Source organism: Erpetoichthys calabaricus, chromosome 4, assembly GCF_900747795.2.
Source record: "Erpetoichthys calabaricus chromosome 4, fErpCal1.3, whole genome shotgun sequence".
Taxonomy (NCBI): Eukaryota; Metazoa; Chordata; class Cladistia; order Polypteriformes; family Polypteridae; genus Erpetoichthys; species Erpetoichthys calabaricus.
Window position 1 is genome coordinate 252,651,981 of NC_041397.2, and position 14,845 is coordinate 252,666,825.

The 14,845-nt window shown below is 38.2% G+C and overlaps 2 protein-coding genes across 2 annotated transcripts in view; one reads left to right on the forward strand and one right to left on the reverse strand.

Moving 5' to 3' along the window:
• The window catches only part of LOC114651244 (uncharacterized), a 44,664-nt gene extending 43,235 nt beyond the window's left edge, over positions 1–1,429 (reverse strand). Inside the window, 2 exon segments of the mRNA XM_028801189.1 lie at positions 125–925; positions 989–1,429. Coding sequence (XP_028657022.1) covers positions 125–925; positions 989–1,429 — 1,242 coding nt within the window.
• Positions 1–14,845, forward strand: part of rev1 (REV1 DNA directed polymerase) — a 225,400-nt gene that overhangs the window by 4,056 nt on the left and 206,499 nt on the right. The window lies entirely within an intron of this gene.

A 14,845-nucleotide genomic window follows, 5' to 3' on the forward strand; every position in this document is an offset into this window, starting at 1 on the left:
AGTTTTTGTCCTGTAGTATTGAAAAGAGCACGTCTGAATACTCAAAAATGCCATTGAATGTGTGAAGCAAAAAACAAAACTCAAAATCATCCAGACGTGCTTTAAATCCATCAGCACAGCGCACTGTGTCCTCATCATACTTGTCATGATGCTTCAGAATGTGATGAAACTGTTCCTTTAGAGCATCTCTCTTCTCATAGACCGTATTGACCACTCTGGATGTGTACTGCCACCGTGTTGGTGCCACACGAGGGAGACGCCGCGGGCAGATTTCGTCCAGTAGTTGCGTGCGCCGAGGCAATTTAGAAAAAAATGCAGCAAGGCCATTGAGGTGGCCGAAAAAGATCCTGCATTCTTTAAGCTTTGAGGCCCCTTGAGTCAGTACTAAATTGAGCCGATGTGCATAGCAGTGTATGAATAAATCCAAAGGTGCTCTCTCTTTAACTTTAGCCTGCACCCCATTTAATCCAGAAGACATGACCGCTGCGCCGTCAAAACTCTGTGCCACAACTTTACCCAGACATTCATTTTCCAAAAAAAATCTGATGATAAGACCTGCAATGTCATCGGCTCGCTTCCCACTGGTAATATCTTCAAATCTGACAAATCGCTCCTTGACACCTGTGCCCATTACGTAATGCAGGACCAGTGCTAGCTGCGCTGCATTACTCGCATCTGTCGTCTCATCCACCATAATAGAGACGAACGGTGCCTTTTTAATGTCACTTCTTATCTCTTCTCCCATCACTTCAGCAATAGCAGTGATCAGGTTGTTTTGTATTTTACCCGACGTCCCACTAAACACTTTATTGGTGGACAGGTGGTAATGTAAATCCGTGTTGCTCTCAGCAATGAGAGAAAGAAGCTCCACATAGTTCCTGTTATTGGATCCCGCGCTTTCATTGTGTTCCCGAAATGAAAGTTCCTGTTTGCCCAAAAAAATGACACAGTCTATCAGTCTTTTTAAGATTTCTCTGTTTTTCTTAACCTTTTCGTTGTGGAGCTCCGTTTCCCTGCGCACTTGCTCGTTCAGCTGTAGATCCACTCTGGTTTCCCCAAAAGTTTTGGAAAGCACCATTGCTTGTAAGTGTCCGGCAGTGCTTTGATGTCTCGTTGCTGCCTTGGTTAGGCAAGTCAAATTTACAAATCCAGTGTGGCTCCAAACACCATGTCGACCAGTGGCAAATAACAAGCACTCCCAGCAATACAATTTGCAGTGTTCCTCAGACCCTGTGAGCCAGGGGTACCGCTCGTAGTTGGTAACCTGAAAGTGGCGGACAAATCCTCCTTCTGGTTGTGACAGGCTAGCTAGCTTCGGAGTTGTCAGACCTTTCTTAACAATGTCCAGCTTTTCTTGAAAAGTCCATCTTGAAAATGGCCTTGAAAGTAAATCTGCCACCAAATCTATTTCTTCTCCTCCTTCAGCCATGGGGTGACAAAATAGCTATTACACTATCCTATCCAATTAATGGGTCTGAATACGGTGACGTTTGCCGTACGCCTGCTAGAGGGCCCTAATGAAACCAACTCAAAATCTGATTGGTTGAAGCAACAGTTTAATCGACATTTATTTTGTGTTAGAGGGCCTGCTGAACGGATTGTGAAGGCCTCCCGAGCAGACTTCTTTGACTTTGATCCTGCCTGGCAACAAATGATGGCTGAAATGTGATTGGTTAAATGCTTTCATACGAAAATACATGTCTGGAAGCAGCACAACCATCGGAAAAGCTGTGAAAGGAAGCGGACAGACTATTTGGAATTATTTAATAAGTATTCATGGACAAAATATAATTTAACATCAGTTTGTGATTCAGATATTTTTTTAGGCCAGCAAAGAAGGCCTTGCAGGCCCTGACAGTCTGCCACTGTTAAAAGGAAAGAGGTACACCAGGAAGGCAAGCAAATGTGTGATGTACCAGGTAGGCTGGACTAAGCTGTTGTCCGTTGTTTGCTGTTGTAAACCTTTTTAATACTGATTCTGAGGTCTGAAAGCTAGTGTTGATACCAAAATCAGTTTTAGTACAGAGCTAACATTAGTTTCCATAGCTCTAAACAGTTATACATGTCTGGTGGATATGGACTGTCACTGTGAAACACTGGAAGGGGTATTAGGACTCTGATGTAGCAGGAATAGAATGTGGAATCATAGAATCTTAGTGAGACAGAGTCAACCAGAGAGGGACCTGAATTTGGTGACTTAAGGGTGTGGAGAGTATGCAAGACCCTGATGCAATGATTTTCAGTTTTCCCCTCAAATAGCTTGTGTCCAACACATCAAAAAATTTGGGAGCAAGACGTGATGAGTAGGGGTGGAATGGAAAATGCTGAATGGCCTCCTATGGCAGATGCTGTGATACAGTAGTACATTTTTCTTGGGAGGTGCAGTTTGCACACCAAGTTTTATACTGTTCCAGATGTAATCATCCATCCATCCATCCATCCATTACATCAACAGACTAAAATTAAGCCTGCGTTGGAACCTTCAAGCTATTATGCTCACAGTAGCAGTGGGAGAGGCAGCTGACTGTAGTTTGTAAAAATTTGGGACTGTGGCAACAGACAGTTTTTGGGAGTTTCAACTAAGAAACATATCTATTCTGTTAATCATGCATTGTTCTCGCCCTAACACAGAAACTAGACAAGCATACTCCAAAGCTGTCTTCTCTTACAGGAGACCTGAATGATTTGTTAGTAGTGACTGAATTCAGCAGGGAAATTATCTGACTGCATTGCTGACAAAGAAATTATGGGAAAGAGGGTTAAAACTAATACCTGGACGACAAAGGTCTCCTGAGAGGGGAGGTGGAAGCCCATGCTTGCAGGAATTTGTTGTCACTGTGCCTGAGTAGTTGCCAGAAACCTTTTCAACTGTTGCCTCACTCTCCCATATGAAATGTCATGTTTTAGTAAGAATAACTTTGGTGCGTAATTACTTTTTTTTTTTTTTATAGAATATAGCAGCCCTTCTATTTCGAAATATTTTGGAAGTTATTTCTGAAAGTTATTTGAGAGTTATTTTTGTAGTTATTTCTACACATGCTGCTTTTGTGGAATGTATACAGTAGTGAATGGAAGTGTCTCATTAATGTATAATTGGGTAACCACTGCAGAGTAATGGATAGTTCTGCTGCATCACAGCTCCAGAAAATTAGGTTTGAATACTGACCTTGATGCTGTTTGTGTTGAGTTTGTATATTATTCCCTTGTTTGTGTATGTCTTTTCTGTGAATACTACAGTTTTTCATCTACGTCTCAAAGGCATGTACTGTATATATTATAATAATTTTAAGGTTCTAAATTGGTTTGTGTGTGTGTGTGTGTGTCTTTCTGTCTGTTTGAGAGAGAGAAAGTGCCCAGCAGTGAACCCTAAGTCCGCGATGATCCCTATAAAGATGGTTCCTGTTTAATATCGGCTTCTGCTGTGAGATGCTCAGGCCTGTTGACACTGAGGTTGGCTTAAACAGGTTGGACACTGGATGAATAGATACATCAGTTGGCTTACAGCAGGTTAGGTGGTTGGGGGCAGGGGGTTGAGGGCTATGTGCTGTTTCCAAGTTTTTGCTTGATATATATGTATTTCCTCCAAACATTACAGTTTCATTCCACTGTTGTGCATTGATTGGATTGACTGGAGACTTTAAATTGGCCCCATGCAAGTGAGCACATTTGTGTGCAGAGTACAGTATATACAATACAATACAATACAATTTATTTTTGTATAGCCCAAAATCATACAAGAAGTGCTGCAATGGGCTTTGACAGCCTCGACTCTCTTAAGAAGACAAGGAAAAACTCCCAAAAAACCCTTGTAGAGAAAAAATGGAAGAAACCTTGGGAAAGGCAGTTCAAAGAGAGATCCCTTTCCAGGTATGTTGGGTGTGCAGTGGATGTCAAAAAAAGGGGGTAAATACAATAGAATACACAGAACAGAATACAAGTAATCCTCAAAACAATGTAATAGTGCAATAGAAATATTACAAGTACAGAGCAGAATTCAACACTATATCATACCGCTGCAGTGATGGGCTATGTTGTTCATAGCGATGACTAGGGGAAGAAATGGTATGTTCAGGTAATTGATAGTTGTTATGCTGCTTGTGCTCTTTAATGTACATCTGCATCCTTTGATGCACTATTACTTTTCACAAGTGCTTTATAATATTTTACATGTCACCCTTATAGGGTACTCTAGTGTTTGTTTGCTGGATATAATTTAGTTCAGAATTTATTCATTTTTTATTTAACATATTTTTTAGAGTAAAATAAATTTAGTTTTATTCATACTTATATTTCTTACAACCGATTGGCTTAGATTTGCACTATATATTAATTTTATATGATATGCTCAGTTACACAGTTCATGTAAACACCATACTCTCCAAAGCTTACTCTGAAAAGCACATCTTATGTAAATACTTACTCTGAATATGTTAAACTCTGCAATAGCAGTAGATACAAATGCTTATAACAATGTGGAAGGGGGAAACATATAAAACGCCTAATTCCATTTAGTGTATTTGAATGCTTGGTGCTTGCTAACGAATTAATAAGATGGCTCTAGAGATGTAGTAATTAAGCCCAGACCCTTTTGCATTTGATCAAGACACCTCCACAATCGGGACTGTAATTAATCATTTAATGTCTGAATGGACTTAGCCAGCAGTGCCCTACAGTTTTTTTTTAACACCAAACTGGACCACTGTGTAGTAGAATTCCGTTCAATGAGGTAATTAATAAAACAGAGCTTCATTTTCACAAGTCAGGGGCAGCACGTGGTTTTGATAGGTTTCATCATGGGTTGCTTTACTTGGCATAGCTTGCTGCATGAAACTTGAAAACATGTAGAATATTTTTGTACAGCCATGAGTGAACATATTCTGTCCCATCAGTCTTACCTGGCTACATGACAAATATACGTCAACAAGTTTATCAGAAGTATCTTTTGTTTGTGGTGATGTGTATCTACAACTTGTGTCTTGACTACTTAATTGTGATGTTTAGTGGCAAAGATAGTCAAATTTATATGGAGCGTAATGATTAGAAACACTGCCAAAAATATATTTCAAGCAGCTGACTCTTCACTTGAATGAGTTGGTCAAAAATCACATTCTGATTATTTTGAGATGCATTACAATTACAGTTTAAAGTGTAATATGATAAACATTTAAGTTAGCATCTTCTATTAATGTTATCAAGACTGAAAACATACACATTCAAATAATGCAGAAAATGGATATTTTCAAATATTTATCAACTTGCTAAAAATGTAATATCTCAGTTAGTAAATTACAGAATTATTATGGAATCTTCTGATTGGTCAGTGTTAACATGAGTTAATCATGTGTTTACAGCATGTGTATTAGACTGCAGGTCAAGCAGAGAGCTACTCCTTGACACTGATGCATGCAGCCAATATAAGTTATGTACAACATTTTACATGCTTAAATGTCACATTCCTTAGCTTCATGTTACTTTGTAGAGTAGTATAAGTTATTGTGTATATATTTATTCTTAAATAATCATTATCTGCCAGTATTGGTACAAGTTTCCTTTTCTATTTGAATACTGTTTTATAGTTTTCTTCGAAGAAAAAAAAAAAGAACAATACTTGATAATAATTGAAAAGCAAATAAAAAGGCAGATAACTGCACATTCTGCCACAGATGTTCTGTATGTTAATATTAATAATAAAACATGAAAAATATGAACAGGACTGTAGAATATGTACTATAAAATAAACAATTTTAACAATAACACATTGAACAAATCACACATGGCTAACAGTGTGTGTGAGACTTTACATTTTCCTTCTCAATTGATTCAGTTCTGCTCTATTTAGCTATTGATGATGCTGTCCCTTGTATGAAATCAACTGGGCAAACCAACTGAGGAAGCATGTACCAGAAATTAAAAGACCCATTGTCCGTAGAAATCTGCGAACCAGCAAAAAATCCGCGATATATATTTAAATATGCTTACATATAAAATCCGCGATGGAGTGAAGCCGCGAAAGGTGAAGCGCGATATAGCGAGGGATCACTGTATAGTGTTGGATGATGGACTGTTTAACTAGATGGCATAAGTTGCTGAAGTTAAAAAAAAAAAAAAAATACTAGCTAGCACCTACTTTCAGGTAATAGTGACCAAGCATTTATATTCTGAAGCCAATTCAGGATTCAAAACTGGAGCCCTTTCTGTAAAATTCTCAGACTTACCAGACTGCAGTGTCTTCTGGTGCAGTATTTTCTCACATAGCTCACTTTATGCCACCTAGTCCGAATAGATATTAAGGCAAACATTCCTTTGCTCTGAACCCCTTAGAAAACTTTTTCCAATGCTTTCGCTTTTGGGACAAAATTTGGATTCCTGTGTTATTCGCTTTTTTATACTAACTTCTGGTGAGGATCTTTTCTTATGAGTGTATACACTTTTTATGTAAGGCCTTTAAAGTGGCCTTTTTCTGTCTGGCATTTAATTTCTTCCTTGTCCTTAGAATCCCTTAGCAAGCTATCCAGCTGACATACTCCCTTGTCTGTAATTGTTAGAATGTTCTTTGTCTTTCATTATTATTTTTTTAAGGTTTTTAGTGGCTGGAACTTAATATTTTTATTGCATTGTACTACATGTTGTTTGTATGGGAATAGTTTCCCTAACTGCCACATTTATTCTATTTTACTGCTAGTTGTTTTTTTTGGTTTTTTTTTGGTCACTGTACACCTTGCAATATGTTGCATCCAGGTCAAATACTACCTTCCTTAAATGTTTTTGAAACTGAATAGAGGTTCACATTAACATATTACTTTAATTATTTTTGTTCAGTGTGCTTTATATTACCATTTACTGGTGTTATATGTAATGTTTTGATGTTACATTGTACAGTTTTTATGTTAAATTCTTATGTTACAGCTATAAATATAACAATAGTAACACCAAGACAAATTCTAGGCAACTATGTTGCTTAGCAATACTGTTTAATTCATTCATTCCTGTTCCACATCTACCCTGAGTGAACCTGATAGATTTGGATGCGCACTGTTGTATGTTTACCGGAGTTCTTTGCTGTTCAGGAGAATGTTAAAACAGATAACTAATTCATACTATCACAGTATCACCCATTCAAAGTATTATCCCACACTACTTAGCAACAAATTTGTGATACTAACACTATTTGAGATATTAACGCTGAAGATGTTTAAACGTTCTAAGAATTGTTGTAAACACAAATGCCAGAGCTGAACTCCTTAACCCTTAATGTGATGTCAGCTCCACCTTAATATGACAGTATTACAGAAAGAAAAGTCACTGTGTGCTGTATATTATTAGGGCTGCTGAGTAGTGCAATGGGTAGCACTGGTGGATCCAGTGTCTATCACCCAGTAGTTATCCATGAGGAGTTTGCACAATTTCCATATGTTAATGTGTTTTTGTACTGGGTATTATTACCGTTTTCCTTCCACATTCCCAAAGATTTGCAGTTTAGTTACATTGGTGGTTTCATTGGCTGGGATAGGTAGGTTCTGGCCTCTGCAACACGGAATTGGATTAAGTAGGTTTAAGAATATTAGTTTTTTTTTTTTTTTTTTTTTTTTTTTTTTAAATGTATCGGTTACATCCATGCATTGCACCCACGTTGTTACAACATTTATTTCTATACCACATTTTCATACAAAGGATGTAGTCAGAGTGCTTTACAAGATGACAAAGAAAAAACATAACAATAAGAGAAAAACAAAATATAAATAAATAATAATAAATTGTTACATACCAAAAATATTAAATATGGGTAATTTAGTTAAAACAACAGTCCTTATGTCATTTTCAAGTCTCTAAGTATAAGTCTGATGCTATGTTCAGATGGCTGAGGAGGACATAAAAAAAATTTAAAAAGACCACATAAGCTGGAGAAAAAAAAATAAAATCTGCAGGGGTTCCAAGACCAAAAGATGGCCCAGTCCCCACTGTGGTCCATGAATACAGTCCATGAATATATCATAATTACAGGATACACTTGTAGAGCTCATTCTCTTCATCTTCTCAGTATATTAGTCATCCCTACCCCTGGGCAGCCAGAGCAAAATTGACCAATCAGATTGCTCGGAGGGAGCAACTGACATGAAATTGAACAATCAGACCAAAGCTAAACTGAGCAAGCAATACTGTTGGATGAACAGTAGGGCTGGGCCATATTATACCTTTCACAGTACAATGTTAGGCAACAACACGGTACAATGTTAGGCAATGATAAGAAAATGAAATATCGCGATAGAATACGGGTAAAACGCGCATGCGCAGTGCCTTTGTTTTCATACGCACATGGCGGAAAAAGCATGGCGGCGACGGACAATGAGAAGGGCGAAAGCGGATCGTTGAATGAAACAGATGAACCAGAATTGGTTTGTAAAAATGGTACAGCTTCAGTGGTGTGGAACTGGTTTGGTTTTCGCCCGTCAGATACCCAACAAAGCACAATTTTTTGTAGAACATGCAAGCGGGCCGTTGTGGCGAAGGGAGAAAACACCACAAACCTATTTCATCATTTGAAGCAGAAGCACATGTTGGAGTACAACAAAGCTGTTAAAGCACGTGAAGAGGCGTCCGCTTCAACTAGCGTGGTGGTGAGACCAAAGAAGCTGACTCAACAAACAATCAGTGTAGCTTTAAATAGCTGCACGCCTTATGACAAAAGTAGCAAACGCTGGGGGGAACTAACTAATTCAGTGACACATTGTTTAGCCAGGGATATGATGCCCATTCGGAGTGTGGAAAGAGAAGGTTTCACAAAGATGCTTAAAAAGTTCGATCCACGCTACAAGCTGCCCACCAAGAAATACTTCTCTAAAGTCGCCTTGCCTGCTTTATATGAAGAGGTCCGTACTGAGGTGTCAAATGCATTATCTTTGGTGGAGTTTTTTGCGTCCACCACAGACATGTGGTCAAGCCGAACATCAAACCCCTACATGAGCCTCACAATACACTACGTGGACAAAGACTGGAAGCTACAAAACAACTGCCTTGAAACAAGTTTTTTCCCCGAGGACCATATAGGGGAAAATATAGCCAAAGGCTTAAAAAAGTTCCTCAGCTCGTGGAATCTTCAGGAGGAAAAACAAGTGTGTGTGACGACTGACAGTGGGGCCAACGTTGTGAAAGCCGTCGCACTCAACAACTGGACCAGACTTTCATGCTTCAGACATCGCCTGCACATTGGTAAGTTAATTATAACGTCAGATTAAGCATTTCTTGCATTAGTTTATATGATAGTAATAATACTGTTTTAATTAATCTTTAGTTGTCTTTAAAAATGAACAGGCAGGCTGGATGTGGGCAGTTGTGCTGCAAGATATATATATATAATGTGTGTGTTAAGAGTCTCGGGAGCTTTTTGAAGGGACCAGTTAGTGGCAAGACAGATGTAACTGCAGAAAGGTTATTATCTGAACTGAGCAGTTATGTGAATAGTCCACCAGCAGACAGTGAGTGTGATCCTCTTTTGTGGTGGAACGTTCACACAGTAAACTTTCCCCACATCAGCAGATTAGCTAGGAAATACCTCTGCATTCCAGCAACTAGCTCTGCATCAGAAAGGTTGTTCAGCACAGGTGGAAACGTTGTAACTTGTCAAAGGTCCTCCCTTAAGCCCACATCTGTGAACATGTTAGTATTTCTGACAAAGAATCTTAAAACTTGAAATGTACCGTAGAAAACTTCCATGAGCAGTATCAATAATTTATCCATGTTTTTTGTTTGTTTGTTTTGTTTTTACTCAAGAGTTTGTGCAATTTTATTATTTGACTTATTTATTTGGCACACTGCAGTTTTATGTTGCAAAGCAACTCTTTTTAAGTTTTGTGGATATTATACATGGTTATGCTCAGGATATGTCAGCCCATTTCCACTGGAAATGCCTTTTGGTTAAACTGTCAGCAAGGAGTTTGCATTTGCACTGTTAAATTTTTATATAGCTTTAATGCACATAAAACAGCTGCTTGTTTAAGTGAAAATAAATTGAAGGGGTTTTTTTGCACTAATAAAGTTGTGGAGTTGTAAAGTATTTTGTCTCGCGTCAATCATATCGTCAGTTATATCGTTATCGCAAATGTTCAAATATATATCGTGATAAATATTTTTGGCCATATTGCCCTGCCCTAATGAACAGCATACACACACGATTACTCACCCACACTGTTTTATTATATAGTAGAAGTAGATTATCTGACATTCAGTGGGTCACATGTTGAGATGTAGGCTAGTTAATTTTTTAATGAGTGATATGTACATTGATTTTTGTTGCTGAAATTTTGCGAGTAACATTTTCCTGCAACATAAAGTGTAAATTATTGATAAGTCAAGCCATTACCTAGGCTGCATTATAATATAGCTTGTGGGAAACCTTGTTCCTTATCTGTTTGCCTGTACTCTAGTGACGTTGTCCACTGTCTCGTATTGGCTTGTTGGTATGTGTACATTTGCATGACTGCTCACTGTTGCTTTGTAGCAATGTTGCTGCAGGAGTTGTAACTTTATGAATCTACAAGGCCCTAATAAGGATATGATAGTTGACAATTTCTGTCTGTACAAATGATTTATAGACAGTTCTTTGTTAGTGCATTTCTCAGCAATTTTTGTAAACTTCAGTCTGATGGTGAATGCTGAATTTAGTCAGATTTATATTGGCAATGACTGGTCTAACCAGTGGTTGGTCGAGCCTTGGATTCAGGAAGAACACTGTAGATTTAATCTCCGTCGCCGAACAATGGACCAGCTTTTTATCCTGACAAGGATTCTGGAGGTTTCATAGGAGTATGCCCACCCTGTCTACATGTGTTTTGTGGACATGGAAAAGGCATGCAATCGCGTTTCTCTGGGTGTCCTGTGGCTGCTTTGGGAATAAGGGGTATATCTTACCCTGCTGTTGCGGGCTGTTCAGTCCCTGTACAACTGGAATGAAATTTTTGTTCACATTGCTGGCAGTAAGTAATACAGTTGAATGTGGGACTTTGCCAGGGCTGACTTTGTCACTGATTCTTTTCCTACAGGTAATGATTATGAACAGGACTTCTAGGTGCAGCCAAGGAGTTTTAGGGTGTCCTAATGATGATCAATTTTTTCTGCTTTTTGAAGATGTTGTCCTGCTAGATTCATCGGGCTGTGACCTTAGACACGCATTGGGGCACTTTGCAGCTAACTGTGAAGCAGCCGGGTTAAGAAGTAGTACCTCCAAGTCTGAGGTTGTGTTTCTCAGCTAGAAAAGGGTGGAGTGCGCTGTCTGGGTTGGGAATGAGGTGCTGTCTAAAACGGAGTTGTTTAAGTATATATATAATATATGTATACATATATACACACACACTCATCAAATTATCCTCCTTCTCCTCCTCATGGTCCTTCTTCAATAAACAACATGAAATTCAGAATTGTATAAACTAAAGGCCTGTTGTTGCATTGGTAATGGTTCATCCAAGGTTCCTATTATGCTGAGGCAAAAATTATTTGGGTGGAGTACTTAATGGCACTCTATCTTTGAAAAACTCGTTAGGTCATATATAATCAGCCTGTATACAGCAAATTGTCACGTATGGGAGAAAGATTGAAAGTAAGTTGAAATTTAAGTGTTGCTTTTTCTAGTCATTTTTTTCCCAGACATTTGCCTGTGCTTAGGTTACTTTTCCTGCTTTTGCGTACTGGCACTGTGCCAGATGTAGGTTTGCTAATTGGCAGATCCCTGGGGACAGCAACCTGTTCCCTTTTGATCAGCACAGTCTCCTTTATTTTGTTCAGACATATCAAGCCACTTGAATTACACTTGTCTGGCAGGTGGACTTCTCTCTCCCTCAAGCTCCTGTATAGGTAAGTCATGTTCAGAAAAAAACTTGGAGAAGACCTTCACAGTGAAAGCTTCGGTAATCTCGGTATAAAAGCTCAATGATATATTTTGGTGAATGGCACTGAATGGATGTTTGTTCAAATTGTGAGAAGACTTTAAGACACCACTTAAAATGTGGTAAGCTGGGCAGTTAGTTTTGACTCCCACCTCAAGAAAAAAATAGGCAGCAGGCACTGGCACCAAGTAGTGAAGGCAGCTATCAGCCCATCATAATAGTGGCAGCAGAGCATGGATGACTGTCTTTTAGCAGTGTGTATTGAAAGCACAAATGTACAAGGGCAGAGTATGCTTAATTCCACAGAGCTGAGGGTGCAGTTGAGTGCACAGAGCTTTCTGATTCCCACAAGACAGAAAAAAATCAGCTATTCTTCTCATTCATGCCAAACAAAGAAGTTTCCTCAGTTAATTTCATTCCCATTACTGGGAGTGCATACAGCTCTGTAATCCTCATTTCTTTTGTATACAGGGTTAATGACGTTTATGTAGCTCCTTCACCAATATGAAAATGTTCCTCAATTAATCTGGACATGGTTAGGACAGCATGTCCTTTAAAAATGAAATGGGCACCTTAGGCATGGTCTCAGTTTGAAATGGATGGATAATATATTTGTTATAATTTACATTTTTCTATCATGACATCTGTTTTATGAATATTTGGATTTTTATTTATTTATTTTTGTTTACAGAAACATGGATGATGTGATGCTAGGTAAACTAATATAAAATAAAGACCCATCATTCAATATTCATCTAGTTTTTCATGTCAGGTAAAAGTTTTTGACTTCTTTTTTGAACAGTAAGCAAATGAGTACAAATAAACAAAAATTTCTGTTTTAGTCCCACAGCCCCTCAAATCTGAGCCATGCTAGGAACAATCCATGTAAATGCACCCAGGTTTATAATGGTCAGATTACTTATAAAAATAATTTTAAGAAATAGCAGACAATAACATAAAAAACTATGCTTCTTAAACAGTAGATTTTTTAATATCAAATTTAGTTCAGTTTGTGTCCATAGTTTTAACTTATTAACTAATGCACATTTTGAAAAAAACTGTTAAGAAAAGAGAGGTCACAAAATAGTACAAAATGGTTTTAGGTGTTTGACCCTAAATTATTACATTTGTTTGAACAAAAAAAATTTGAGGTATTTCAGTTACTCAAGTATTAAGTGAGACATTTTTGGATGTAATCTGTGAAGTAGTATGTTAAAACGCCAAAAAACAACATTAAGTGTGTGTAGATTTAACAGTGTTTAATAATCAGCATAGAATTTTAGGGTATAGGTGTTTGAACCATTTGGATCTAGTGGTCATAATATAATACATCTTACAGTGTTTTGGTAGAATGCTTATTCAAAAATTAAAAGTGCTAATTTTAATGGGACAAATTTTGAGCAGATTTGGCAAGATCTAAAAAAAAAGGCAAACTGGGATAAGCTTTCAAGTGTGGAATCTTTTGAGGAGCAGTGGAGCAGGTCTAAAACAGTTTTACCTGCAATGCAGAATGCAATACTTCCTGAAATTTGAAAGCAATAAGAATTTGAAGAGAACTTGATAAATAACTAGCTAAAAAGAAGCCTCAAAGAAAAAAATAATTAAGGCCTGCAAGACAATTAACTCTAGTGTTAATTGTAGGTGTTCATGAAGGTAATAGTTGAAAGGACACTGGGAGTGCTAAAATGCAATTACTGAGAGAGAAACACTGAGGAAATGCAAAATGTTATACAAAAAGATTTTTTCAGTATTTTAGTAGTAAAAGAAAAACCAATTAAGAACTGAAGTGTTTCAGGAACAGTGAGGGGGAACCGTTTACAGTGAAATAGGAAAGGCTCTAAATCATATGTGTCAAACTCAAGGCCTGTGGGCCACATCCGGCCCGGCGTGTAATTATACCCGGCCCGCGAGATCATTTTATATATTATTGTTATTAATGGCCCGGCGATATGAAGCGCTGGTAACAGAATAAACTACAGATCCCATAATGCAGCGCATCAGCTGCCTTGCCGAACACTTCCCGCGTTAATCAAGTCTAGCTTATGATGCTGCAAGTTATTGCGAAGCTAGCCCTCACGATGCCGAAGAGAAAAGTTGATTCTGAAAACAGAGCCTTTAAAAACCGATGGGAGGCTGAGTATATGTTTACTGACATTGCCGGTAAACACGTGTGTCTCATTTGTGGAGCTAATGTGGCTGTAATTAAAGAATTTAATCTAAGACAGCACTATGAGACAAAACATCAGGATAACCTGAAAGACCTGAATGCAAAGCAGAAGATACAGAAAGCAGAAGAGTTAAAGAAGAATCTGACACTTTAGCAGACGTTTTTTACCCATGCAAAATCACAAAGTGAAACTGCTGTGAAAGCAAGTTTTATCATGGCAGAGGAGATCGCCAAATCAGCCAGGCCATTTGCCAAGGGAGAATTTCTGAAGAGCTGCATGATCAAGGTGTGTGACGTCTTACAATTGCTGATCGAGTTTATGAGATGACCACTGATTTAAGAACACAGTTGAGTGAAAGAAGCAAAGACTTTATTGCATACTCTCTTGCTGTGGATGAAAGTACTGACATGACTGATACTGCACAGCTGGTCATCTTCATCCATGGAGTGGACTCCAATTTGCGCGTTACAGAGGAAATAATGGACATTAACTCGATGCACGGGACGACGACTGGAAAAGACATTTTTGAAAATGTATGTCAAAGTATAACTGACATGAAACTGCCCTGGGACAAACTTATTGCATTTACAACTGATGGAGCACCATCTATGTTTAGTGAAAAAAGTGGACTAGTGGGAAGGATGCGAGTAAAGATGCAGGAGGAGAACTGTACTGGTGAGTTAACGGCATATCACTGCATCATACACCAGGAAGCACTATGTGGCAAAGTCCTGAAGATGGACAATGTAATAACAACAACAACAACAACATTTATTTATATAGCACATTTTCATACAAAAA